The 25,934-nt window shown below is 40.4% G+C and overlaps 1 protein-coding gene and 2 long non-coding RNA genes across 5 annotated transcripts in view; 2 read left to right on the top strand and 1 right to left on the bottom strand.

Annotated features, from left to right (window-relative positions):
• LOC307038538 overlaps nucleotides 1-25,934 on the top strand; it is a 295,724-nt gene that overhangs the window by 200,341 nt on the left and 69,449 nt on the right. The gene's annotated exons all lie outside the window — the stretch shown is intronic.
• Nucleotides 319-25,339, bottom strand: lonp2 (lon peptidase 2, peroxisomal). Of its 3 annotated transcripts, XM_079684179.1 has the most exons (18): nucleotides 25,280-25,339; nucleotides 24,796-25,034; nucleotides 22,203-22,365; nucleotides 21,497-21,610; nucleotides 18,006-18,137; nucleotides 17,249-17,371; nucleotides 16,998-17,161; nucleotides 16,598-16,692; nucleotides 12,684-12,802; nucleotides 12,411-12,550; nucleotides 10,597-10,738; nucleotides 8,970-9,120; nucleotides 8,272-8,398; nucleotides 4,049-4,188; nucleotides 3,250-3,335; nucleotides 2,615-2,822; nucleotides 2,337-2,527; nucleotides 319-2,258 (listed from the first exon to the last, which is right to left on the bottom strand). In XM_079684179.1, exons 2-18 carry the CDS (start codon nucleotides 25,026-25,028, stop codon nucleotides 2,028-2,030), a joined length of 2,559 nt encoding a protein of 852 aa, XP_079540305.1. In that variant the 5' UTR covers nucleotides 25,029-25,034; nucleotides 25,280-25,339; the 3' UTR covers nucleotides 319-2,027. The 3 variants fall into 3 exon arrangements, with proteins under 3 accessions (XP_079540305.1, XP_079540306.1, XP_079540307.1); XM_079684180.1 differs by lacking the exon at nucleotides 25,280-25,339 and having other exon boundaries at nucleotides 22,230-22,365; nucleotides 24,796-25,261; XM_079684181.1 differs by lacking the exons at nucleotides 24,796-25,034; nucleotides 25,280-25,339 and having other exon boundaries at nucleotides 21,497-21,650; nucleotides 22,230-22,355.
• Nucleotides 4,195-25,934, top strand: part of LOC307040948 — a 64,926-nt gene continuing 43,186 nt past the window's right edge. The window contains exon 1 of the long non-coding RNA XR_013808636.1: nucleotides 4,195-8,127. This is a non-coding gene — a long non-coding RNA (uncharacterized lncRNA). The remainder of the gene's footprint in view (nucleotides 8,128-25,934) is intronic.

Raw genomic sequence — 25,934 nt, 5'->3', positions numbered from 1 at the left:
TACGCACGCAAGCGCAGTGTAAAATCTGTTGTACCCATTCAAATCTTTTGATGTTCTTGGCCTGGTCGAATGTTTCTGGTGAAAATGTTCTGCATGTTCATGAATCTTTTCATGGCTGTCAAATATGTAAAACCACACTGCACGCTGGTGTTCTGCATTAGATCGCTGCAGGGAAAGAAAATCACATCTGTAGTAGAGTTGAAAATCAAAACCAAAGAAATTCTGCTTCAGTGTGACTTCAGCTGGGATACGATCATCCTGTGCGAGGTAAATGCAGTTAGTGAAACACAAAAACATGTGAAGAAATAAAAAAGGCACTTTTTCAAAATGTCAAGCAACTTTATTAAACTCATTATTTGTAGTTATTGAATAGGACATACGTGCATTCTGTTCATTAAGAAATCGGAGTTGCATTGATTTAAAAATCTTTACTACAGTTTTCTACACCTTTCACATTAATCTCAGTAATTTGTTATGTATTCTTCAGACAGCCCCCTTAAGTACAGTATTGTGGTTACAGAGCAGAGCACTGAGAACAGTGCTGAAACAAACTATAACTGAATACATTCATCTAAAATATCTTTGGATAAATAATTGAAAAAGAAGCCAAAAGGAGACATAAAGCTTTATTCTTTCTTCTTTTTAAAAAATAAAACCCTTTTTTTTCTTACTTCTTCACGAGATGACTTAGCTGACACTAGTTGCTAAACAAACTTAGCGACACATTTAAGCTAGCTGCCCAGCCCTCTAGCTAGAAACGTATTTATTGTGTATTCAGTTATAACTAGTCTCACCACCTCTCACTATATTTTTGTTGCAATTTCCTTTTACTGAGTCCAATTCATTCTGCCACAAAAATGGCATTTAGGATGATCTTAACATATTTGTCCAGAAGCATTGTTGAGACACCTAAGGAAGGGCCTGAGTATTCATAATATGATCAAACTAAATGTAGCCTTTTCTGTTAGTTATTATAAAATGTGCTCTTACATCACAATATGTATTTTCAATACCCATTGAAGCTGAAATCAGACTTGTTCACAATGTGTGATTAAACACAAACAGAACACATCATCACATACACGCCAGCTCAGCAGGTGGCTTTGCCTTTACTTTTCAGCCCACACTGTGTAAATCAAACTAAATCAGCAAGTGGTTTAGGTGCTAGCCAATGTTCTAAGCCAATACGTTCACATTCCTTCCACTAATGCTCCCAACACAGCAGTGAGGCTGAGTCTCAACACAGCCGTGACGCTACCAGAATCCTTCCTGCCAATGACACCATTAAGAATTCCCATAACAGAGTTCAGAGTCAATTTAATTCTCCTACAGGGCTTGATTGGGAATTTGGAGCAATTACCTCAAATTATCTCTTCAATAGGAAAATCATGCTTTGTTCGAAGGAGTATTAGGTCCAAGCATAAAAGGGAAAAAACTAAGGAAATTGTTGATCTATTTTGCATTTCGAGAATAAATTCCAAATGTGGAGAATAAAGTCCAAAACCATGTAGGAAATACAGTTATATTAGCCATTTGGAGAATAAGTTTGAACTTTTCTGGGAATAAATCAAAGTACCAGTGTTAGCGCATATGTTGACATTATTCTTGAAAGTTTGGCAGTTTTCTCAAAATGTAAAATAAATCCTCTTGTTTTTTCCCTCATACTCCTCCAACAACCGGACTTCTCAGTTTATCAGCTGAGCACACTGACTTACAATTTCCTGAAAAGGCAAATCAGGGAAAAACCCATTACACTCCTAGAAGTCGAGGATGATGACGCACTCTCTCCTCTGTTGGACTACAACATGCTTCTCTCACTTCAGACTCTCAGTGTGTGTGTGTGTGTGTGTGTGTGTGTGTGTGTGTGTGTGTGTGTGTGTGTGTGTGTGTGTGTGTGTGTGTGTGTGTGTGTGTGTGTGTGTGTGTGTGTGTGTGTGTGTGTGTGTGTGTGTGTGTGTGTGTGTGTGTGTGTGTGTGTGTGTGTGTGTGTGTGTGTGTGTGTGTGTGTGTGTGTGCTCCTCAGTGGGTTACAGTTTGCTGCTCAGCTGAGGCTGTGTGTGTGTGCCGGCTGTTCCCGGGAAGCCTCCGTCGAAGGCGCCGTTCAGAACATCATCCAGGTTGGCGGCGATGACAAAGTCAAGGTCGGCTCTGACGTTAGCTGGTAGCTCCACTAAGTCCTTCTCGTTGCGTTTCGGGAGGATGACGCGCTTCACTCCCGCTCTGTGTGCCGCCAAAACCTTGTCTTTGATCCCGCCAACCTGAAACAGACCAATCAGGTGTGTTTAACGTTGAAAAAATAATTCATCCTGTCTTTAAATTACATATTGAGAACTCACAGGCAGCACCAGCCCTCGCAGCGTGATCTCGCCCGTCATGGCGACATCTGATCGGACCAATCGACCGCTAAACAGCGAGGCTAGGCAGGTTACTATGGTAACACCTGCAGAAGGGCCATCCTTGGTGACGGCTCCAGCAGGGAAGTGGAGGTGGATGTCCGTCCCTTCCATAGGGTCTGGCCCTCCCACCACTAATCAAACACACACAAGTGCACGTCAATTAGCCTAGCTGCGGATTATAAGTATTTCTTTAACTGTCTGTGTCTGTGTGCACTCACTGTTGGTGAGCTGGTAGGTCTTAGCGTTGGCTCGGAGCCAGCTGATAGCCAGATGTGCGGATTCCTTCATAACATCTCCCAGCTGACCTGTCAGAGTGAGCTGACCCTCCCCCTCCATCCGACTGGCCTCTACAAACAAGATCTCCCCCCCCAGCGGCGTCCAGGCCAGACCGACAGCCACGCCGGGCAGGGTGAGCCGCTCAGACACCTTAACACACACACACACACACACACACACACACACACACACACACACACACACACACACACACACACACACACACACACACACACACACACACACACACACACACACACACACACACACACACACACACACACACACACACACACACACACACACACACACACACACACACACACACACACACACACACACACACACACACACACACACAAAAAGCGGGTGCATGGTGTTTCACTTTATACTGTTTGATGATATCAAGTGGCTGCAGCGTTATTCTCACTTAATGTACAGCAGCTGTTGCGGAGCTGTGAGATATATTTTCTTTGTATTCATGAGCTATGTAGAAATATCACACAGCCTTAGGACATTAAATATATCTGGAGGTCAGCTCTGCAGGTTTCTGTACATGTGGATGGCTCCTGCTCACCTCCATCTCAAACAGAGGGGGCCCCAGGATGTCTTTTAGGGCCACGTGGTCGATCATGATGGGCATCTCTGGCGGCGCGGCAATGTCTGAGCACAGGAAGGTATCGTTAGTGCTTTATGTTAATGTCATATTTTGTATGTGAAGATGGATAAATGAATAGAAGAACATTTTTCTCAGCTGCTACTTAGAATACAGTCACACAACAAACTCGTAGAACAAAACAAAACGTGATCCGTCTCTTAAATTTGTGTCAACCACAGACCTTATTTCCAGCTATTGGACAAATCCCATTGGCTCTGAGACGAGGGAACCGTTTTACCGTGGTAAAATGCTAACTCACTTCCGGGTTTTAGGACTCGTCACTGCAACACTCTGTTAATGTGCTTGTCTTCTTTTCAGTTTCCAGCAATATTTAATAAAAGCTGACATTTTAAATGTTATAGAGAGAAACAATGCTTCTTTTCAACAACGATCCTCTTTTCCCACGTTTTATTGTCTACAGTAAGTGAATAATGGAAACGACAATTTAGTTAAACTTTTATGCTGTTTGTTTCCCTTTGTTGATTCATTTGAAATCTTTTAGTAGTTGAATTATGTGAAATGTCTTAAAAGGGTCTACTGTAGGTTGAAAAGTTCATCCTTAATAAGAGAATAATTTGATGTATATTGATTGACTTTATTAGGAGAATGTGTTAGTATATGTAATGAGGGAGGGTGCTCTGCTTAGCATTTATCTCTCTGCTGCCAATCTAATCTCCCGACAGACACAACAGAACAGGCAGAGAGCTCGTGCCCTTACCCCCCCGCTGCGCTGGGTTCTCCGGGCTCAGAGCCTCCGTCTTTGTGACTGTGTGACCTTCAGCGATCTTCACAGCCACGGCCCGGCAGATCGCCCCCAGCTTCCTCTCAAGGGAGCGCACGCCCGCCTCCCGGGTGTAACTTAAAAGGACAAAAACACACAAAAAAACAGTGGATGAAGGAAATGATGTTGGGTGAAGTTTCAATGGAGCTGTCGCTGAGCATCAGTGATCAGCGTGTGTCAGAGGTGTGATCTGCTTCACAAACACAGGGTTCCTGCAGGTTTCACCAACTCAAATGTAAGACTTTTTAAGACCTTTTTAAGACCACTTTGAATATAATTTAAGACTTGTTTCACGGCAAGAAAGTATGAAGGGAAATTGCTATGAAAGAAGAACGTCCCATAATTACTTACAAAGAAGGTATTCACGTTCAACATAAGAACGACGACTGAACATAACAGTACTCAGAACTTTGTTAGCGTGTTAGACAAAAAGCAGAAAAAAAAGAAGTGTGTGTGTGTGTGTGTGTGTGTGTGTGTGTGTGTGTGTGTGTGTGTGTGTGTGTGTGTGTGTGTGTGTGTGTGTGTGTGTGTGTGTGTGTGTGTGTGTGTGTGTGTGTGTGTGTGTGTGTGTGTGTGTGTGTGTGTGTGTGTGTGTGTGTGTGTGTGTGTGTGTGTGGTGCAGGGGCGGACTGGGAGGAAAAAGTGGCCCGGGGATTAATTGACAAAGAGGCCCACTGAATGTCCGGCATGTATCGGCCGGCCGGCGACGAAAGTATGTTACTTAACAAAAAACCCTATGCATTTTATGTTATTTTGGACAATTATTGATAGAGTAATCACATTACCTTAGCCCTTGGGTTGCCTAGAGCAAAATAGTTACAGCATATATTTATTGATTTTAATGTTAATAGATCATTGATGCCATAACATTTGGACCAACTTTGCCTGACTTGACACATGGAATGTGTGTGTGTGTGTGTGTGTGTGTGTGTGTGTGTGTGTGTGTGTGTGTGTGTGTGTGTGTGTGTGTGTGTGTGTGTGTGTGTGTGTGTGTGTGTGTGTGTGTGTGTGTGTGTGTGTGTGTGTGTGTGTGTGTGTGTGTGTGTGTGTGTGTGTGTGTGTGTGTGTGTGTGTGTGTGTGGGTGTGTCAGTCAGACAAGAGCTACCTTCTGAGCTCTGCTCCCTTGGCTACAATCTTTCATCGTTGCTGTTGTATGATTGGTGTTTAGCTACGGTATTTAGCGTCCACAACACCTCCGCTTTTAGGGTTGACGTAGACCAGACGTAGACCCAAACGCCCGGAGGTCCCCCGATGTTGTTGCGGGAGCTGCTGCACTAGCTAACGCTACATTTGCACACAAAAAACGGTGCAAAAGGTGCAGCGGGCTTTAAACAACGGCGGGCTGGTTTCAACCAAACACTAAATTCGATGTTTTCCAACCAAAGATTCGAAGATACCTGAGTTTCTGACTTCTGCTAGCTTGGTTGCTAGGTTACTAGCTGGGTGTTCTCCGATAAGGGGCAGGGGGATGCAAAGTTAGTGATTACTGGTTCCATGTTGATTTATTTCAATACAAATTGTTGGGGGGAACTGAAAGGCTATTACCGTACTGGTTACTTTGCAGCCCGGACATTTCCCCCAAAACAAATTTAGACGTGATCGCAACACAGAAGTACCTTTCAAATCCGATCATTTTTAAAAGATCCCATGTCATACTTTTCCGGTTATTACCTGTCCCCTTGTGTGTTATGACAGTTTTTATGCATATAAGCGGTCTGCAAAGTCACAAACCCTCAAAGTACACCCTGTAGCGAGTAAAACTCTAACACAGAAAATAGCTGTCTATGCTGCCCCAGAACGCCTCGTTAGAGATTTCTCTTTTTCTTCCTGGGTACAGTGACGTGCCCATACCCAAATGGAACCATTGGTCCAAATGGACCAATCCGTGGAGCCATTACGTTATGTCCGCGGAGCCGTTACGTTAAGTCCGTGGATTGGAAAAATTGACAAATGGACCAATCCGCAGACTTCCTCACACACACACACAGTCAATATTTTCTCAGCTGCAGCTCCGCCGATTTCTCCTCCTTGAGACAGCGGGACGCGGCGAGGCTGTGAGTCGGTGTGTGAGCACACACACAAACTCCCAGCCAGGCTCAGAATCAGAATTGATTAAAGATATTAATACAAACATAAGAAAATAAATTAAAATGTCTCAAAGGTTGAAAGTAAAATGTTAAAATGTCTAATAAAAGATACAATTAAATAGAATAACAAGATAAATACAAACATAAAGTTACATTAAAATGGAATATAAATATGAATATAAACGTAAGGATTTAAAGTAAAACATCCAATACAAGATAAAATAAAACAGTAATATTTTATAGAAACATATAATGTACAAATAAAAAAACTCAACAATATACAACATGTATATAAATATAAATATGATATTAATGCTGAATTGCAGAGTTCAAAAACCTTTTTAGACTGTAGTTAGTTGAAGTACCAGTCTATTGACGACGTGCGGCCATAGACGGGAATTTATTTAGCATGTCAATGAAAACTTGGGGTAAAAACATAAATGACCCATTCAAAATGAACTGGATTGATATGCAGAGTCAGACATACTTGAAGCCCTGAATTACATCCTAAACTACTCCAGTAACTCCACTCAACACCAAACCTCTTCTGTTTCTCCTATTTTGCTATTTGTTCTTCTAAAAAGGTCTGGCCAGCAAAAAGGGAGTCTCCTTTGAAGGATGAGCACCAAGCTTTGTTCTGTCGGCTGTTCCTATGGTAACCAAACTGGAGTGTGTTGCACCGAGGCTCTGCAGGGATCGTAGTGCTTACCATGTGAAAAGAGCAGAAGCCTTTTTATCAGCGGCAGCTCAATGTGGGCTCATTTCCTTTTAAACATGCACTTTGATCCGGCTGGTACAGACGTTACCATTAAAATCTCACTAGCTGATTGACAGACATTCGGACTGTATCCAGCTTCTCAAATATCAGGATTTTTCTGCTTTTCTTCACAGTGACTTAAATACATTTGGTTTTGGACTAATGCTAGGACAAAACAACTCAATTAAATCAGTGAAAGTGTGCTTTGATCAACATTTATTGCTTTTTGCAGACCAAAAGATCCATCAAAAAACAGACAGAAATTGTGAAAACAATGCAGCTTTCAAGAGGACATATTATGCTCCTTTTCAGGTTGGATATTTATATTAAGAGCCTCTACTGTGACATGTTTCCATGATTTAATGTTCAAAAAGCTCTTTATTTTTCTCATACTGCCTGTGCTGCGGCAACTGTTTTCACCCTCTGTCTGAAACCAGAGCCCAGTCTGCTCTGATTGGCCGGCTCAGTTGAGATTGGCCAACCGCCGAGAGATGTCCCGTCCCTTAGACTATCATGTATAATGTGTTGGAGCGCTAGCCAATAGTAGCACAGTAGAGATGTCACTATGTCGCTGAAGTATGACTATAATCGAGAGAGAGATAGGAAAAACTCAAAGCCACTTTAACTAACAGTATGCTGTATTATACCGCAAAGAACTGAATGAGATCCAAAGCAAGACTTTTAATAAAAATCAACACCGGAACAGAATCCATGGTGAAAGGCATGATGTGCTCTGTGGAGGACAATAACGCTGATGTGTTTCAAGCATAGGCGTACAGATAAACCTACATCTGGTTTAAAGATCTTCTCTCTCTCATCAAAAGGTTGCACTGACAGCGAAGCACTGGTCAGCATTCAAGACAAATAGTCACCAAACCACTCGACAACTTAATAACACACTCTGATGACCAGTGGGATTCCAAGTAAGCCTCAGATCCTAGAGAGCTCCGCCACATACACAACATACACATGCTCTTGTGAACATGCAACAATAAAGTGCATGTAATCTTGGGAATTGAGTGTTATTTGTTTTTTATATTCCTGTGTAACATCAGCTCTGAAGCATGCTGTGTTTTCCGTTGTAGGATAAAAATCTGATGCACCTGTAAATGCATTGGCCACAGTGGACCGCAGGTAACTGACCACTGGACAGGGTCTCTACACTAATGAGGTATTTTGTGACCACTAATACTAACTAAATCACAGGGCAAATTGCAAATCCCCTACACGTCAACCATCGCATTTACAGATGATGTGAGGATTTAATCAAATGTGTCTGTTATTATATTTAAGAGTTATGCGTGAGTGCGTTTACCTGCTGATGATATTCTGTGTGGTGTCCTGTGGTATATGCAGCTGTTGAGGGGTTAACCCATGCTGCTCCAGCTGGTTTTGGATCAGGTGACGGTGTGCTATCTCCACCTTCTCCTCCTGAGTGTAGCCTGAAACACACACACATGCCAATCAGAGTGTTTGAAGACAGTGATTAAAAATAATCATTATTGTTATATGTAAGGGATAAAGCACAGCGAGCCAAACACCAGGTCTTTTAACTTATTTCCTTCTATTGCGCTTTTTCTTCTTCTCTTTTTCTTTACGTGGGACAGTTTAGCCTTCATTTAATCTGCTCCACATATTTAAAAATTAATATTCAAAAAGTGTTTTCTGATACATTTTTAGCAACGGGCTGCTAACGAAAAATAACAGATCAAAGAATGTCCAGGTCGACCAATCAGAATCGAGTATTCAACTAAGCTGTATAATACATAACAGTAATACATTGGTTAGTTATAATCAACCTTATTAGTCATAAATGATGTGCTGCTTGTTTGGATGTATCCAACTGTAATTTGCTACGTAGCTTGACACAAGATTTCTTCAGCTGTTTCCTACATGTGCAGAAAACTCAATTACACGGGTGCTCTCTGGGGTTAGCTCATCACCAGAGCTAGAGTCTGGATCCAAGATAAAATGGAAAGTGCTAAAAGGGTTTCTTAGAGCTCCTGAACCCACCTGGTACCTGCAGCACCTCCATCCTGTCCAGCAGGGCGGGGGGGATGGTGGCTGTGGTGTTTGCTGTGGCAATAAAGAGCACTTGGGACAGGTCGAAGGCCACGTTGAGGTAATGGTCAGTGAAGCTGTGGTTCTGCTCCGGGTCCAGGACCTAAGGGCACAGATAGAGACAGTTTCAGTGTGTGTTTAGTATCAAACTTCATTTAATTAATTTACATAGAAAGAGGGCCAGCTAACCTTAGCCGAGCATAATCATCTCTGGTAGTAACTCAAACGTGAGGAGTGATAACAGCATCAAAAGGCTGCAGCTGAAGCATTACTTTATTAAATGTCACCAAGAAGAAGTCACCATGACTGATAAGATATTTGCCTCAGTAAGTGTCTTTTTACAATTTGTTTAACTATAGAAGGAACCAGTTTTTCTTCCTTGATTAGATTAGATATGCTTTATTCATCAACATTTGGGAAATGGTTTCATCCCGGCCATATGTACCAGGGCATGGCACATGAATTCAAAATGTAATTAAATAGAAAATAAACATATCAAAAGTTAAAGATATATCTTCAGAGTATATATTTTAAATACAAAATAAATATACGTTTTTCTACACTATAATAGGCAGACCTAATACTAGAAAAACGACTGTGGAAAGTAATTGGAGTTTTTTTAATTAATTTTAAATTAAAATGCAACAAGGACATGCTCATCAGTTTAGTCACATAGTAGTACAAAGTTACTTTCTTATGGATCCAGAAAACAAGATACTTGTACTTTGTGGATCCTTCAATATATCAGCCATTTCCAGTGTTGGGAAGTCGTTCCTCTGACTCCAATATGTTCACTTTAATGAAGTTAACAAAAATGTATTAAACTTAGCAATGAAGTTCTGACTTTTTTGCATATTTGTATTTGATAAAGGTCGTCTGAAATACAGTTGCCCTAAAGTTATTCAACCTATTACAAGACGAGTCAGATGAGTCAGGTCTGCCTTTTTCTGCATGGAGGTGTTAACATACTTTTACGTTTACGTCACTAAATAAGTTTGATTGAGAACATTATGGTCTTGAGGTTGAACCTCTTTTCACCCTCTGTCTGAAACCAGCGCCCAGTCTGCACTGATTGGTTAGCTGGCTCGCTCAGTTGTGATTGGTCAACCGCCTAGAAATGTCCTGCCCTCAAGCCTATCACGTACAATGTGTTGGAGCGCTTTGGGATTTTTGAAGACCATTTACATGCACAAAAACTATAATATACTACAGGAAAGGGAAAACTCTAAAATAGTATAATAGGGCCCCTTTGAGTGTGTGTTTAAAATAGACACCGTTTCCGAACTTATGTGTCTAATTGAGGGGACGAATCCAACATCACATACAGTAAATGTAGCAGAATATTCCCTATCCCGCAAACTGGATCACAAAAATGAAACATCATTTATATATCCGCACCATTATTCCGATCTGCTCTAGTTTTTGGTTCTTACAAGTGCTTTACCCTTGTTCATGAGAATCGATTCAGTATTTTTTCTGTAATTCTGCTGAAAAATAAACACAAACAGAGTAACCTGACCGAGATGCCCTGTGCTTGAGATAATAATAAAGAGGAGAATGCTCAAGGGACAGAGCTAACCTCTAAAAGGGCCGCTGCAGGGTCTCCTTGCAGGCTCTTCCCCAGTTTGTCCACTTCGTCCAGGAGGAACACGGGGTTATTGACGGCCACCGTCTTCAGACCGTTGATGATGCGGCCCGGCATGCTCCCTACGTACGTGCGCCTGGAGGAGGGAACACAATTTGTGTAAATTATGACGATAGAAAAGGGTCAAGGTGAATATCATTTGTTTTTGCATGGTCAACTGATCCTACGAGTATGCATTGAATTACCAGGCATCAATAATAATGGAATTCTGGCACAAAAATGTCTGTGACAAAGAAAGATATAAAAGAAACAACGGGAGTAGTCTCCCTGACATATTATTTATTCTTTAGTTGAACAACTTGAAAAAATTATCTGTATCCCTTGCGCTCCTGCTGTTAGTATGCCTGACACATGTTTCTCATCTGGCTGGGAGTAGGTGTCAAAACTCAGTCCCGTTTGTCTTCTGTATGCAGGGATCAGCCCTGCTGCAACCTGAGATACACTTGAGTTGCCCTGCTCACCTCCCTGCGTACACACACACACACACACACACACACACACACACACACACACACACACACACACACACACACACACACACACACACACACACACACACACACACACACACACACACACACACACACACACACACACACACACACACACACACACACACACACACACACGCACACGCTCCAATAGGTCGCTTAGTAATCCCACCTGATACTATATACCCGTGCCCACACACAGCAGAGTGTCTCTGTTTTGATGAGACTCATTCTGATCAAAGGCAAGATAAATGTTGAGACGGACGCACTCTAATGATTTCGTTTTTTACCTAAAAGCAGATACTGTGTGAGCGTGAGTCCATAAATAAACTGATAGTTTGTTGTTTGTTTTGCAGAATACTTTTCCCTGATGTGAGCAAAACAGCACTGTAATCTTTTAATTCCACAAATGGTTTTGTTAAATCCTTAATTTTGGTTGTCAGATCAAAGTTTATTCAATTCCACACAGTTGTCATTTTACCAGAAAATAACGCTGTATCCCCGGTTGAACCCTATCTGAAGTTACGGCACAATTGATTTAACTGTTCTAGATCAATGCCTCTGATCTTGTTATTTGAAAACGTGGTTTACTTTGCAAGATACAAAAATTGCAATACATAATAATAACGTTGAAAAGGGCATGTCTGGAGTTGGAGGCTCCGTAAGAGATGTGCTGTTTACAGATGTAATAGCTCTCTAGCCTCTTATCTGCACAACCTTTATAGATGCACATGTGTTTTAATCATCAGTCTTTTGAATTACACACAGCTTGACTCCCAGGCACGCTGGATGTCGATCCATCTTGAGCCAGTGTTTTAAACTGCTAGATAAATACTCCAACAAGACTCTTTTAGGAAAAACCTGAAAGAAATAAGGGAAACAAAATAGCTTTTTTTTTTGTCAGTGTCATGTTCGAAATGGAATCCCAATACTTTAAGAGCTTCAAAACAAAATCCACAGAGACAACGTGGGCTCTGCCAAACAATACACGTATTATGCAGTGGCACGCTGCCAACGTTCCAGTTATCTGTGTCCTGAAACAAGTTTCCAGGATTACACGCCGCTCCAGAACACAGAACCCATCTGAAGTACATTTTTCCATGAAGTCCATGATTTCTAAAGATTGAGATTTCCTAGCACGTGTTCATCTTTTAAATGGAATTATTTGCCTCACTTTCAAGCATTTTAAGGAAACTCCTTCCCCATTAGCTCCACAAAACAAAACACTGTGCTCATAAGCCTCTAGTAGAGTTATACCTGTGTCCTCGGATGTCCGATTGGTCACAGACGCCTCCCAAAGCGATGCGGTGAAACTCTCTGCCCAGAGTCCTCGCTATGGACCGTCCCACACTGGTCTTACCTACTCCTGGGGGCCCCACGAAGCAGAGGATGGGTCCCTAAAGACAATAAAGAGGCATGAATTCACAGGCAAAAAATGTGACACAGGGTTGTGGCGGACGGCAGTTTGAATCCAGCATACTTAATAATATAATCGTATGTCTAACAGACTGACAATTCTTTAAGACACACCTTCAGTAAAGTCTTCAGCTGTCTCACAGCCAGGTACTCCAGCACACGTCTCTTCAGCTTATCCATGGCATAGTGGTCGTTGTCCAACAGAGTGCGAGCGGCTCGGATGTCCAAGCAGTCTAATGATTGTGCGTGTGCATGTTGGGTACATGTCGATGAGTTCCAAGAAAGAAAGAGAAAGCAAATAGAATGTTTTGTTAAGAAAAGGAGAGACAACCCTCCCTTAGGACATACTCTGGCTGTGACCTCTGACCCATAAATTAATTGAACCATGTTCAGAGGTTTTCTGTTATTCAGGCATTCTGTGGTCAGCAGCAGAGACAAGGACAAGCAGAGTCTACCACAATTATATTATCATGTCAATTTGTAACATTTATCAGCAGCAGCTCTGATATCCTTACTGATATTCTACCACAAAATACACCAAAAGCAGCGAATAAGACCAATGACGATTATTATTATTATATTATATTATTATTGTTGCTGATGGTTCTGGTAGAGGAGCTGTAGATTTTGCACTAAAATCTGTATCATGGTCAGTAGCGTCTGGAGCACGAACGCAACCCTGTGATCCGCTATTGTTGTTGTTGTTGGCGAAACGCATCAGCAATGACGCGGGGGTGAACAGGAGGGGTGGGGAGAGGCGGGGCTATGGCGCCATCGTTTCAGGAAATGATCGTATAGGGCGTACACACGGAGCCGCAAGCGTTTCGTCTCCAGACTTACCCACTTTGGGAGCCGTTTTCAAAGTGTATCGTTTTCGGGCTCCGAATCCGCGGCTCCATTTCGGCTTTGTGTGGACGAACCGTCTATATGATAAAGAACGTTAGCGGATACAACTGATATCGTCTCTGTGTGGATGGGGCCTAACATTAGCCCAGTTAGTTTTATGTGCTAATGAGTTAGGGCTAGGCTAATGTTCATTATGACAAAAGTTGTGGATAACTTGTCTGTGTCGCCTGCAACACCCCCCTTTTTCGTACCTAAACAAGCAAAAGACTTCTGCATAGTTAACCTGTTAAGCACTGAGCCTGTTTTTCAGGTCTCAGGCTCAAAAATGACATTTCCAGAACAAATTACCATAACTACAATTCTAAAAGGGAAAAATGTATAATCTTTTTTCTCAAAGTAATGATAAACCTATGAGTTGGATGTAGAAAAGTCAGAATCAATATAGATGTTTTTTATTTTAAAGACAATTCAGATTGAACATAGTAAAAAACTGTAAATTATAGTGTCCGTCCAAAGATTATTTTTACTTATAGTGAAAACTACCCTTGGATGATGGTAAGGTAGACTAAAAGCTTTAGGAATCCAAAGTACAACATATAATAAGTACCCTGTATCAAGATTGATGCAAAACAAGTCACATTTGACCTTTTTAGAGAGGTTTAGAAAAACGAACTCCACCTCTGAGGTGATTTGGGTGGAAATGGCCGTTTTTACCGTTTCTCTGGAACCCATTGGTCGATTTTGGTGATTGACATCTCTTTCTGACCGTTAGAGCCAATAGAATCGAAGGGGGATTTCCAAATACACACACACCTTACCATTGAGAAATGAGAGCTATGCGCATGCAGTTTTGCATGAGAGCGAACCTATCTCTCGCTCTGACATCTGAAAACGGAAAAGCAGGTTTATTGCTTATGGATTATCAGATATCATTTCAAAGGGACACATTGGATTAACCTATGGATTAAATTCACTAGCGTTTTTATCGTTTTAATGCCATTGAAGACCACTTTTGACCAGACAACGACACAGGTAAGCCATTTTGCTGTTTTTAGCTACCTAGCACCACATGTTTTGATGTCTGTTCTTGTTAATATCTTCTCGAGTTCTTATCATAGAGTGATGATGTATGTACCTATCGATTCTGTGTCATCTCACGATGCTAGTCGATATGTGGGATGTGCAGTTAAGATAAGTAATAAGGGTGTTATGAGTGAGTTTCTGTGCAGTAATGCGTTAGCATTTTTTCGCTCATGGCTAATTCAGAGGCAGAGCGTTTTTTTTGAAAAAAGAAAAAAAAAAGATCAGTTAGCTGAGTTTTTTCTTGTTACATGGATATAAAACATTCATAGTTTATTGAATATTAAGATGTCCTCAGACGCTGTTTCCTGCAGATGACGCGTTTTTTCCCCCGGTACCGGGGGGGCGGTGTAGAACAGGTTAATGCAACACCCCTAACATTTGTAATTGTTATTTGAAGTAATGTTTGAGGGTGTGAATTCTCTGGGATCCAAAGTTCTTGGAATTGCCATGACGAAAACATTTATCATAAAGCCAAGTTTGACATTGTTATGTGTTTGTTATTATCAATAACATATTAGAAAATCTGTGAAATATGTGATTATGTCTGTACTCTGGCTAAATCCCTCGTTGTGCAAAAGGCATTTGTTTTCAGATGGATTTGTGTCATTGACAACATGATGAATGTAGGTCTAGTATTCAGCTTGAGTTTGCCAACTATTGTGTAAAAATATCTGGATCTGTAGCAGGTAAATGCTCAGATATGTTAATAGATAGTTGCTAACTTTTACATGGTGTTGTACTGAGAATGATTGCTGTGTTGGAAACTGGGTGAGATTGGATGAGAGCTGTGAGCCAAAAGGGCCAAGGTTGTGGGCAGTGGTGTAACAAGGTTGTGATTGGCCCCGGTGCAAATATTGTTTTGGGCCCCCCCCCCCCATCGCCCCAAACATAATGGGGATGAAGGTGGTGAGGCAGGTGAGCTATCGTTAGCTTCCGGCTCCGGCTGCCGCTGCACGTGAACATTGCTAACGTTAGCGCTCGATTTTGAGGACGATGTATGACAAAAAAAACGGTCTAATTTTGTCAGTTTAGCTGTTACATCTCCTTGTTCTCTCTTGTCTGTTCTCTTTTGAGCGCTGCTCTTGTGCTTTGGTTTGCTGTACATTATAAATGCAAGCTATTACATTTTTTATAATGCTCCCGAACTTGCTGCCGCTAGCTACAGTACAGGTTGATTAAACGGTTCGCTCGTCACGCAAGGTATCACGTGACATGAAAGGGAGCAAGGTCACTGGACAGACTTATTACAAATTAATTTAGGTTTCTTGGTTACTTCGAAGACTGCGTGAACCGGTCAATGCCTTTGGGGCCCCAAAAAATATGTATTTAAAAAGATATTTAACAAAAATATATAACATTTATTTTTTTCATGGGCTTCTTGCTGGGCCCCGGTGTGTTGCACCGGCTGCACCGTCGATAGTTACGCCACTGGTTGTGGGCCTTAAAACAAAAACAATGAGCTGAAAGACACTAAAAACACTCCTCACAGCTGAGCTGAACTACAGAGTCTAGTTGGTAAATCAAGCAACACCTTTCATATTACATGTCGTAATTTCATCTATTCTAAATAAAAAAGTAATGATAAGTACAGGTTCAACTTTAAGTCTTACATACAATAAATGAAAACACTAGTAATATACATTAGTAAGTTCCCTTCTTATGAATTTGAGAGGTAAACTTAATCAAGATGCCTGTGTTTGAAAGAACAACTGTTTATTTCTTGATTTTAGCTGACTATTTATTCAATAAAAATTATAATAACCATTTATATAAACATCCGTCAAAGGCTAATTTGGTCAGTCCTCCAGCTGACATGCTTCTAAGAAAAAACTTTGCAACCAAAAAAAGTGATAACATTGATATATTCAACCCAACTATCACCACAGTTTCAGTGAACACATGTTAAGCATCGCTAACTTCAATTTAAAGTCAAAATGACGGCTTGCCAAAGCTTTCACACACCCATCATCAATCTTAGCTGTTTTGCCACCGTGCAAAGACATAACTAATGTAGTATCAGAGATCTCTTACAGAATCTGAGGAATCTCACAAATTTTCCATTTGGACCTGGAGAAAACGTGGCCTTCAGCTTCGTTTACCTTTAGTGCTTTTGCTCCATGGCAACTCTACCATCAGATCCAAGTAGTTTCTGGTCAGGGCGAACTCAGGCATGGACTGAGGCATCTTTTTTAATCTGAATTCACATATATGAGATTAAATGTAATACAGGTCAGACTGTGGACTCATCAGTAAAATCGTACATTAAATAAAGTAAGACTAAGTATTCGAGACAATACCACATATAAGAAATGTTTTGAAGGGATCAAGGGTATTCAAAGGTTTTAAAAACAAAAAACAAGCTTTGGCCTCAAAAGAGCCTTTTTTTAATTAAATTAATCAAAAATGATCTAAAAGAAAGTATCAGCATGTGGCATTATTTCACCAACTTTTTTAGAACTGTGGATTCAAACATGTCAGGACTTATAAATGCGAGTTTACCTCTTGAGCTCCTTCAGGCAAACTTTAAGTGCAGCTTCAGGCATTTTGGCTCTGTGGAGCTTCCTTTCCAAGGCTGCGGTGTCATCGCCATCCTCATCTTCATCTTCCTCATCCAGGTTAAATTGCTGGCCCGGGAATACTCCACCTTTACGAACTGATAACACCTGTTCAGATGAGACACAGAGTCGTGAGCAGAGATATAAATAAAGATATTGCTGAAAGGAAAAGGAGAAATACAAACGTTTTGTTACCGTCTTCTCATTGTCAGGACTTTTTTTTCTGGTTTTCTGCAGCAGCTTCAGTCCCTCTATCTGTCTGATCAACATCGGCAGAGCCTTCTTGAATCGCTCCTCCAAACTTAATGCATCAAGGACCTTCAAAGCAAACATGGATTTACAAAAACATGAATAGATTCACTTTAGAGAAAATCTTTAACGCAGGCCTACTATACTGTATGTTTCAAAGTCCAAAGGCTCCTCCAAGCATGCAACATTCAATATAGGTAAGTCATAACAACTGATTTTAAAAAATCATATTAAAAAGAGATCAAAAAATTAATTAATATAAAAAAATACAAATTAAAATAATTATAAATAGAATATAAATTAAAATAAAATAGTGCAGGAGAATGGTGAAAGTGACACAATATGAAAGTAAATGCAGAAATAATAAAATTATATAAATGTAAAGTAAGTAATATTACAATATGAAAATGTATGTACCAGTATTAAAATAATTTCTCAATGGCAACTATCTAATGGTAGCCTTAAAAAATTGTGACAGTTATCCCATCACAGATCCAATGCAGGTACAGTTAATTATAAAGAAACACTGCACACATGTTTCCAGTGATTGACTATGTGTATACAAAATACAAAAACAATCATATCAACTGAAAAGAATGCTGATACCACATTGAAAACAGGCTTTAAACCATGAGTCACGTACGGTTATATCAAAGTAATGAGTTTGATGTATGGGAAACACAGAGCTAACGGGTCACTTCACCTGGAGTTTCTCCTTGTTTGAGGTGCGGATCATGGAGGCTACCACATCAGGGAGAGTTTCCCTGGGCAGACTGTCCAGCAGACGCCTGAACTTAGCCACCACTGGAAGAGACATGTCCAACATGCCTAATAACTACACACACGGGAAGACATGGAAACACATTGGTGCAAGATTTAGTGACACCATTTTTCTAATGATCAGGAATAAAATCAGTTCAAAGCAATCAAACTTTTCTATTATTCCAAGCTTATGTTACACATTTTATTTGTCACACTAATTCTTCATATTTCCAATAGTTCATCGTTTTTTGTATATTTATATTACCTGTAAACATTTATCCTTATTGAATATTTTTGAGGTTTCTAAAAGCAATTTTTAGTTCTATTTTTTATCCTTTTTTTACAATTTAATGTTATTACTGTGTTAATGCATGCATCGTTTTACACCAAACCAAATTCCCTGTATGTGTAAAACTACTCGGCAATAAACCTGAAAATGATACATGTCACCCCTCTGTGTCTCCAATGTGTGTTAAAGGTACAATACCAGTCAAAAGTTTGGACACAACTTCTCATTCAAAGTTTTTTATTTATTTAAATAGTTTCTACGTTGTAGATTTATACTGAAGACATCAAAACTATAAAAGAACACATATGGAATTATCTAGTAAACAAAAAAGTGCTTAAAAAATCCAGAGTAGGATTTATATTTTGCTGGCTCCTGCAGAATGCTGTGGTAGCCATGCTGGGCAAGTGTGCCTTGAATTCAGAATAAATCACCAACAGCCAGTGTCACCAGCAAAGCCCCCCCATCCCCTCACCTTCTCTGCGTCTCACAAGGACACGGCGGTTGGAACCAAAAATCTCAAATTTGGACTCATCAGACCAAAGTAGAAAACAATTCAAATAAAATAAAAACTTCAAATGAGAAGGTTTGTCCAAACTTTTGCCTGGTACTGTATATCAAATGACTGAGTCTTTCTGAGTCTTGGTTCTCTTTGGCTGCTCCGGAGACTCTTCAATTCTCCTTGCCGACATTCAACAATTTGGCATGGCGCAGTCGTTCAGTTAGCCGGAATTTATTACACTTTCACCGGAATAGTCTGTTGAAGTCCAAATGAAAATCCAAGTGAAAATATTTCCCCTTAGCACAGTAAGAAACCATCAGCCCCTTTCACTAAGTGTGCAAAAAGAAGCCATCGCTGTTCTGTTTTGGTTTGTTTGCGTATAGTTTTTATTCTCTTTTGTTTTATAGGAGAATATGTAGGCCTAATGCTAAGGGAAATCAAGAGATACGGAGTAGGCTTGCACGAGTCTTATTAACGTACGTGTGTGTGTGTGTGTGTGTGTGTGTGTGTGTGTGTGTGTGTGTGTGTGTGTGTGTGTGTGTGTGTGTGTGTGTGTGTGTGTGTGTGTGTGTGTGTGTGTGTGTGTGTGTGTGTGTGTGTGTGTGTGTGTGTGTGTGTGTGTGTGTGTGTGTGTGTGTGTGTGTGTGTGTGTGTGTGTGGTACATGTTTGGGCATTGATTTTTGGGCCATGAAAAAAAAAAAAAGAGACTCGTTTGAACGAGAAAGTATCTTGTGTTTTCTTTTTCATGGCCCTTAAGGGGCTGCGTATGTATGTTATTAAAAACATGTACAAAAAAAAGTCCATAGTAGTTTTTGCTTATTTGATCCTTGTTATGACACTGAAAATGTAGCTCAGGCGCATCCCATTTCCACTGATTATCCTTGAGATGTTTCTATTACTTGATGGAGTCCACCTGTGGTAAACTAACTCGATTGGAAATGACTTGAACACACCTGTCTATATGAGGTCTTACAGTTGACAGTGCATATCAGAGCACAAACCAAGCCATGAGGTCCAAATAAATTGTCTGTAGACCTCAGAGACAGGATTGTATCAAGGCACAGTTCTGGGGAAGGGTACAGAAACATGTCTGCAGCTTTGAACGTCCCATCGAGCACAGTGGTCTCCATTATTTGCAAATGGAAGATGTTTGAAACCACCAGGGCACTTCCTAAAGCTGACCGCCCAAACCAAACTGAGCAATGGGGGGGAAGGGCCTTAGTCAGAGAGGTGACCAAGAACCCGATGGTCACTCTGACAGAGCTCCAGTGTTCCTCTGTGGAGATGGGGCAACCTTCCAGAAGGACACCAATCCACACCAATCAGGCCTTTATGGTAGAGTGGCCAGAAGGAAGCCACGCCTCAGCAAAAGGCACATGAAAGCCCCCATGGAGCACCTAGAAGACTCTCAGACCACGAGAAACCAAATTGTCTGGTCTGATGAAACCAAAATGGATCTCTTTGGCCTGAATGCCAAGCATCATGTCTGGAGGAAACTAGACACCGCTCATCACCTGGCCAATAGCATCCCTACAGTGAAGCAAGGTGGTGGCAGCATCATGCTGTGGGGATGTTTTTCAGAAGCAGGAACTGGGAGACTAGTCAGGATCAAGGGAAAGATGAATGCAGCAATGTACACAGAGATCCTTAATGAAAACCTGCTCCAGAGCACACTGGACCTCAGACTCAGAATGGGAGAAACTGCCCAAAGATAGGTCTGCCAAGCTTGTAGCATCATACTCAAGAAGACTTGAGGCTGTAATTGCTGCCAAATGTGCTTCAACAAAGTATTGAGTAAAGGGTGTGAATACTTATGCACATGTGATATTTGAGTGTTTGTTTTTAATTAATATTCTTTTAAAACTTTTTTCACTTTGTCATTATGGGGTATTGTGTCTTGAATGTTGAGAAAAAAAATGAATTGAATCCATTTTGAAATAAGGCTGTAACATAACAAAATGTGGAAAAAGTGAAGGGGTATGAATAATTTCCGGATGCTATGTACATGCAAACAGCCCTCTTATGTTGCAGCACATAGAAACAAACTTTTATAATTTTATACTAATGAATTAATGCGTTATACTTTTTTATTGCCGATAGATCTAGAACCATGACATGAACTACATGTGATCTGTGAAAAGATAGAGACTTTCTGGGTTGATGGACCTAACCTGGAAATGAAAACTCTGTATAAATCACTGCTTTATTTCATTGGCAAACTGTGGAACCCATACTGAACTGAGTTCAGTGTATACATGAGCTTATTCTCTTCCTCTTATTTAATTCAGTTTATCAGTTGAATAAAAAGATTATAGTATTATAAAAAATATTTCTTTTCTTTTCTAGCTCTAATATGCACCAAAAATAAAACCATTGTTTTTGACTAGGAAAGAGAATTTTTGCCAAATCCTCTTCTTTTGTTAAGGGCTCTGGGTCTTGTTTTGCCTTACTTGTTTACTACCACTCTATTCCAGTCCCACATACACACAAAGAACACACACACACACACACACACACACACACACACACACACACACACACACACACACACACACACACACACACACACACACACACACACACACACACACACACACACACACACACACACACACACACACACACACACACACACACACACACCTGTACAGCCGCCTGGTAGAACTTGTGGGACAGCTTCCCCAACTCTCCATCTTCTGCTGTGACCCCCTCTGAGGCTGGGGTCATGTACTGCTCCAGTTTATCCAGCTGCTCCACCTGAAAGGTTTCCCAAATGGAGAGGCACCTATTGAAGTCCCTTTTGAAATTCAGAAAAAGGACTGTTTAATCCTATATTGTCTATAAAGGAGGAACTATTAGTAATAAAGTCCCAAATCAGGTATGCACCTTTGATAATAAAATATTTAGTTTCTGACAATATTGAAAAAAATATTAATAATGGCAATATTCCTACGAAACTTTTACAATGACAATCAATATTCCACATATATCCTGTCCTACAGCTTCACCCTTTAAAATGTAAATTGGCCTCCTTCCTCAACTCCATGCTGCTCCCGTGCTGTACCCTCTTTGTCACTGTTATGCACATTTTGCAGGGTTTGTTTTCTTCTTTTTTCAACTATGCATGCAATAGTCGGTAAAAAGTACTAATTTGTGATAAATACAATGAATGCTGACTGCAAGAAGCTGTGTGTCGCAAATCGCAGCAATAATAAACAATATTCTAATTGCTTTTGTGGATGGAGCAAATGGAGCTGTGATTTTACAAAAGGGTCCACACGTTATTTGTAAAAAAGAAATTGTACATTTTGATAAATTCTCAGAAAGACCTTTTTGATCTTAAATATACCTTTGTCTTGATATTGAATTGTTTTACCTCCGCCAGGACAAAGGGTCGCTCCTTCAGCAGACTTGTCACACTGAAGCGACACAGTCCGGTGATGAGGAGGGTGTAGTGAGGCTTTGGCCAGTTGCTGCCCACAACCTGCACTGCTATACCCGCTGTACCAATTCTACAGAGAGAGGGAGAGAGAGGAAGTGAGACACAGGAGGGATGATGGACAACCCACTGGAGAAAGGATGGTTTGTCCTAAGCTTCATGGTGGCATTATCTTATATTTAACGATAGTGTGCCCTGATGTTTTTTTCGTGAATGGTACAGATTTACAACTTGGTTTTGGTCGGGATCAAACAACTCTTTTATAATCTTTAAGGTTTTAAGTGTATTGTGGGAAAGTCTTTAATTTGAGTCTCACATCAAAAGCCAGCAAGAGCTAAGCTTAGCTACATACTTTAAAGTTGAGCACTGGACCAAATGAACTTTAATTAAAAGGTTCAATGGTTTTTTTGGTCATATACTCAGCTACAGTGTAGTTGTGCAGTGAATTTATTGGGTCACAGGTTCCTCCAACAATACAACATACATATATAAAGACATAAAACAAAAATAAAAACAATAAAAATAGTGCAAGCTCGCAAGTTCAGCAGTCTTATGGCATGTGGGATAAAACGGTCCCTGTGTCTGTTGGTCTTAAACTCATTTAAAGCATTATTGCCTGTAACCAAGAATGAGTCTTCTGTCTATCTTCTGAGTTTTTTTTTCTGCTCAGTGTTAAGTAAAACAGTTGTTATAAAAGACTTGCAGGATAACAAGCTGGAATAAAAGTCCTTTGGGTCATTTGGGACCCATTCAAATGCTGACACGTTTAAAAAAAAACGCAGTTTGGGCCTCAATGACTTGAATTACACATGTTTTTGGGGGGGAAACACGTGTTTTCGGCGGGAACCCCACAAATGATTGACACAAAATCAGAATTCTTTTTTTTTTTTAAACCTAATAGATTATTAAGAACTGAGCGGCTAGAGTTGCCAAAGTCAGTGTGGATGACAGCAGGATAGCAGGTTTAGCTATGGATCGATACAGTAATTCAAGACTTCTTGGCAATGTTCCCTGACATAACAACCCCGCACACGCACACACACAATATGTTACTGATTATGGGCTTGCAGTTCCGGGACATCAATTCCGCGATTTAATGTGAAGTGAAGCGGAACTCACAGCCACCAGAGAGTAGATCACACCAGTTTGGCAAGGATCGTGGCTGGAGTGAGAAGCCTCTGAAGGTGCTCAGGCTCTAAATCAGAGACATATGTACTGTCTAAAAGGGGAAGATGTTTGAATAAGCAGCATTTAATCCCTGTTTCCCTTCAGAAATCCAATATCACTGAGGTCTACCACAACAACACAAGGACATCAGATTGTCTCCGTTATTTTAAGACTTTGAGCGTTATGGAGCATTTAGTGTTTTTAAATAAACTATTTGCTAGCAGTGGATGGCCACAATGTATTGCTACAATGCCAAGTTCAGTGCCTAAGCCAAGGTAGCGGTTATTCCCCCCAGTAACCGTGGCTGTGAGATAGATAAACAACCGCTATTTAGTAACCAGCCTGACCCGTTAGACTGCAGGTGAAAGGTTAAAGTCTCTGTACTCAGCTGCAGGGGCCACTGCTCAACTGTAGACTTCCAGAGAACAAATCACACAATGTCGGTTCTTTTCAGAATATGTGCATGCAACTGTGCATATAACAAATATTAGGTTCATGAACAAGGCCGGACTGAAGTTGCCTGAGCTTTTTTCTCTCTGTTGTAGTTTCATAGATAAGTTGGACCAAATACAAATCAGTATGTCCAAAGCTGTAACAAAAAAAAAATGCAAAGCAATTCCTCAATTATGACAAAGTATTCCCAAAGAATACACAGAATAAACCAATTTGCAGTGGGGAATATGCCTATTAAAGACATTAATGTGGAAATATCTGCAAAATAACGTGATTTACTTGGGCTTTATGACTAACCGTGTGCAGATTTTTTAAACTTTGTTAACCATTCAAATGTAAACAAATGACACACCCTGAATCTAAACTCCTGCGCTTGCACTATTTTGTATTGCTTTTTTATTTGATTTGTTTTATGTCTTGTTCATATTGCATTGTTGAGGAACCTATAACCCAAGTTTTTCACTGCACTACACTGTAGTAGTGTATTAATAAAACCTTTAAAATATTGAAATCTTAACAGACAAAATAAAGAAAACAAAACAAATTCATAGATTAGCATGATATGCTCAGTAGTGCCAGTGAAATGCCATGGCCTACATGTTCAATTAATTGGGACATGGTGTTACCAGATGTTTATCCACTCTTGTCGAAAATCTAGATAGAATGTATAGTAAGCTATCTTATTGTCCCCTTAAAAGTGCTTAACAGAGCTATTTTTTGTAAACTTCTAATGACCCCTAAGGTTTGAAGGGGTCCCTAGTCCCATGTTGTATCCTGTACAGTCAGCTGGTATGCATCCCTAACAGCAACAGCAACACCACTTGTCAAACTCGGGATATAACTGTTTACTCTTTATCTAAGTATATAACTAAGCGTTGATTACTTATGCAAGCTGGGAAGGTCGTCGGTGTCTTGCTCTGGGTCTCTGGTGTTGGGAATCACTCCTATGATAGTGCTTTTCAGAGAAGTTCCCTTCAGAAGCCGCTGGCTGACCAGCTGCATGTTCCGCGGAGAGTCCACGCTGAATCTGACGGTGGAGCCCGGGAGCAGCACCCCTTCATGGGTCAGCAGCAGCGGCAGGCGGCTCGGTATCTGAATTCCGTCACCGGAGGCCATTGTCTGCTGTTCTCACAAGCAAAGTGGGTCACTGTCTATATAACACAACTCTTGGAAACAAACAGGCACACTGTCAAACGGGCAAGACCTTTGGTTTTCATATGGCTTCCGAATCGTACTTTCAAAATAAACGCAATAACATAATAAAGTAACGTTGGAAGTGTGCAAATTAATTAAGCACGTGTTTTGAGATCATGTTACTGAACATAAATGCAGTGGGTTTTGCTTTTAGTTTTTTTAAATATGCTTACCCTAAAATTGAATACTATTTTCTCTCTCGCCTCACCATGGGTGACTTCCTGTATTCTCTGTTAAGGCTACGGCGAGTACAGAGGTACAAACTAGACGTTATTGCATAACATTGACGCTGCAAATAGAAGTTGCGACATGTACTCAGATCAGTCTCGATATTAATGTATGCAACGAATAAGATTCACGTAATTTGTGAATTAAATAGAAATGACTATCTCCACAAAAAATGTTCAAGTGCAAATCGTTCTTTTTTGTGCAATAGAAAAACATGCACAATTTATATAAAAAGATGATTGTCATAAACACAATCGTTTTCGTTGTATATGAATTGAAAAGAAAATAATATTATCACATATCTTTTTTTTTTATTATTGTAATTTGAATCCACATAATGATACAAGTAAATAATAATTCCATTACTGCTAGGGATACTTATTCTCCCCCATATTTTACAGAACATCACTAGACTGTGCGTCAAAGGCCCTTAACCCTGTAATTCCCTGCCTGAGGGTCTGGGGCTAACAAAAAAGGGGCATCCTTTAAATAAGCTCTTAAAACGTGTATTTCTCAAAAGCCTTTATTCTTTTAACACATTGTTTTATTCACAACTGTTCTTTCTTGTTTGTTTGCATGTTTTGATCAGTATTGTCCTTG

Source organism: Notothenia rossii (assembly GCF_949606895.1).
Source record: "Notothenia rossii genome assembly, chromosome: 5".
NCBI classification, from domain to species: domain Eukaryota; kingdom Metazoa; phylum Chordata; class Actinopteri; order Perciformes; family Nototheniidae; genus Notothenia; species Notothenia rossii.
Note: the sequence above shows the minus strand (reverse complement) of the source record. Positions and strands in the feature narration are given on the sequence as shown.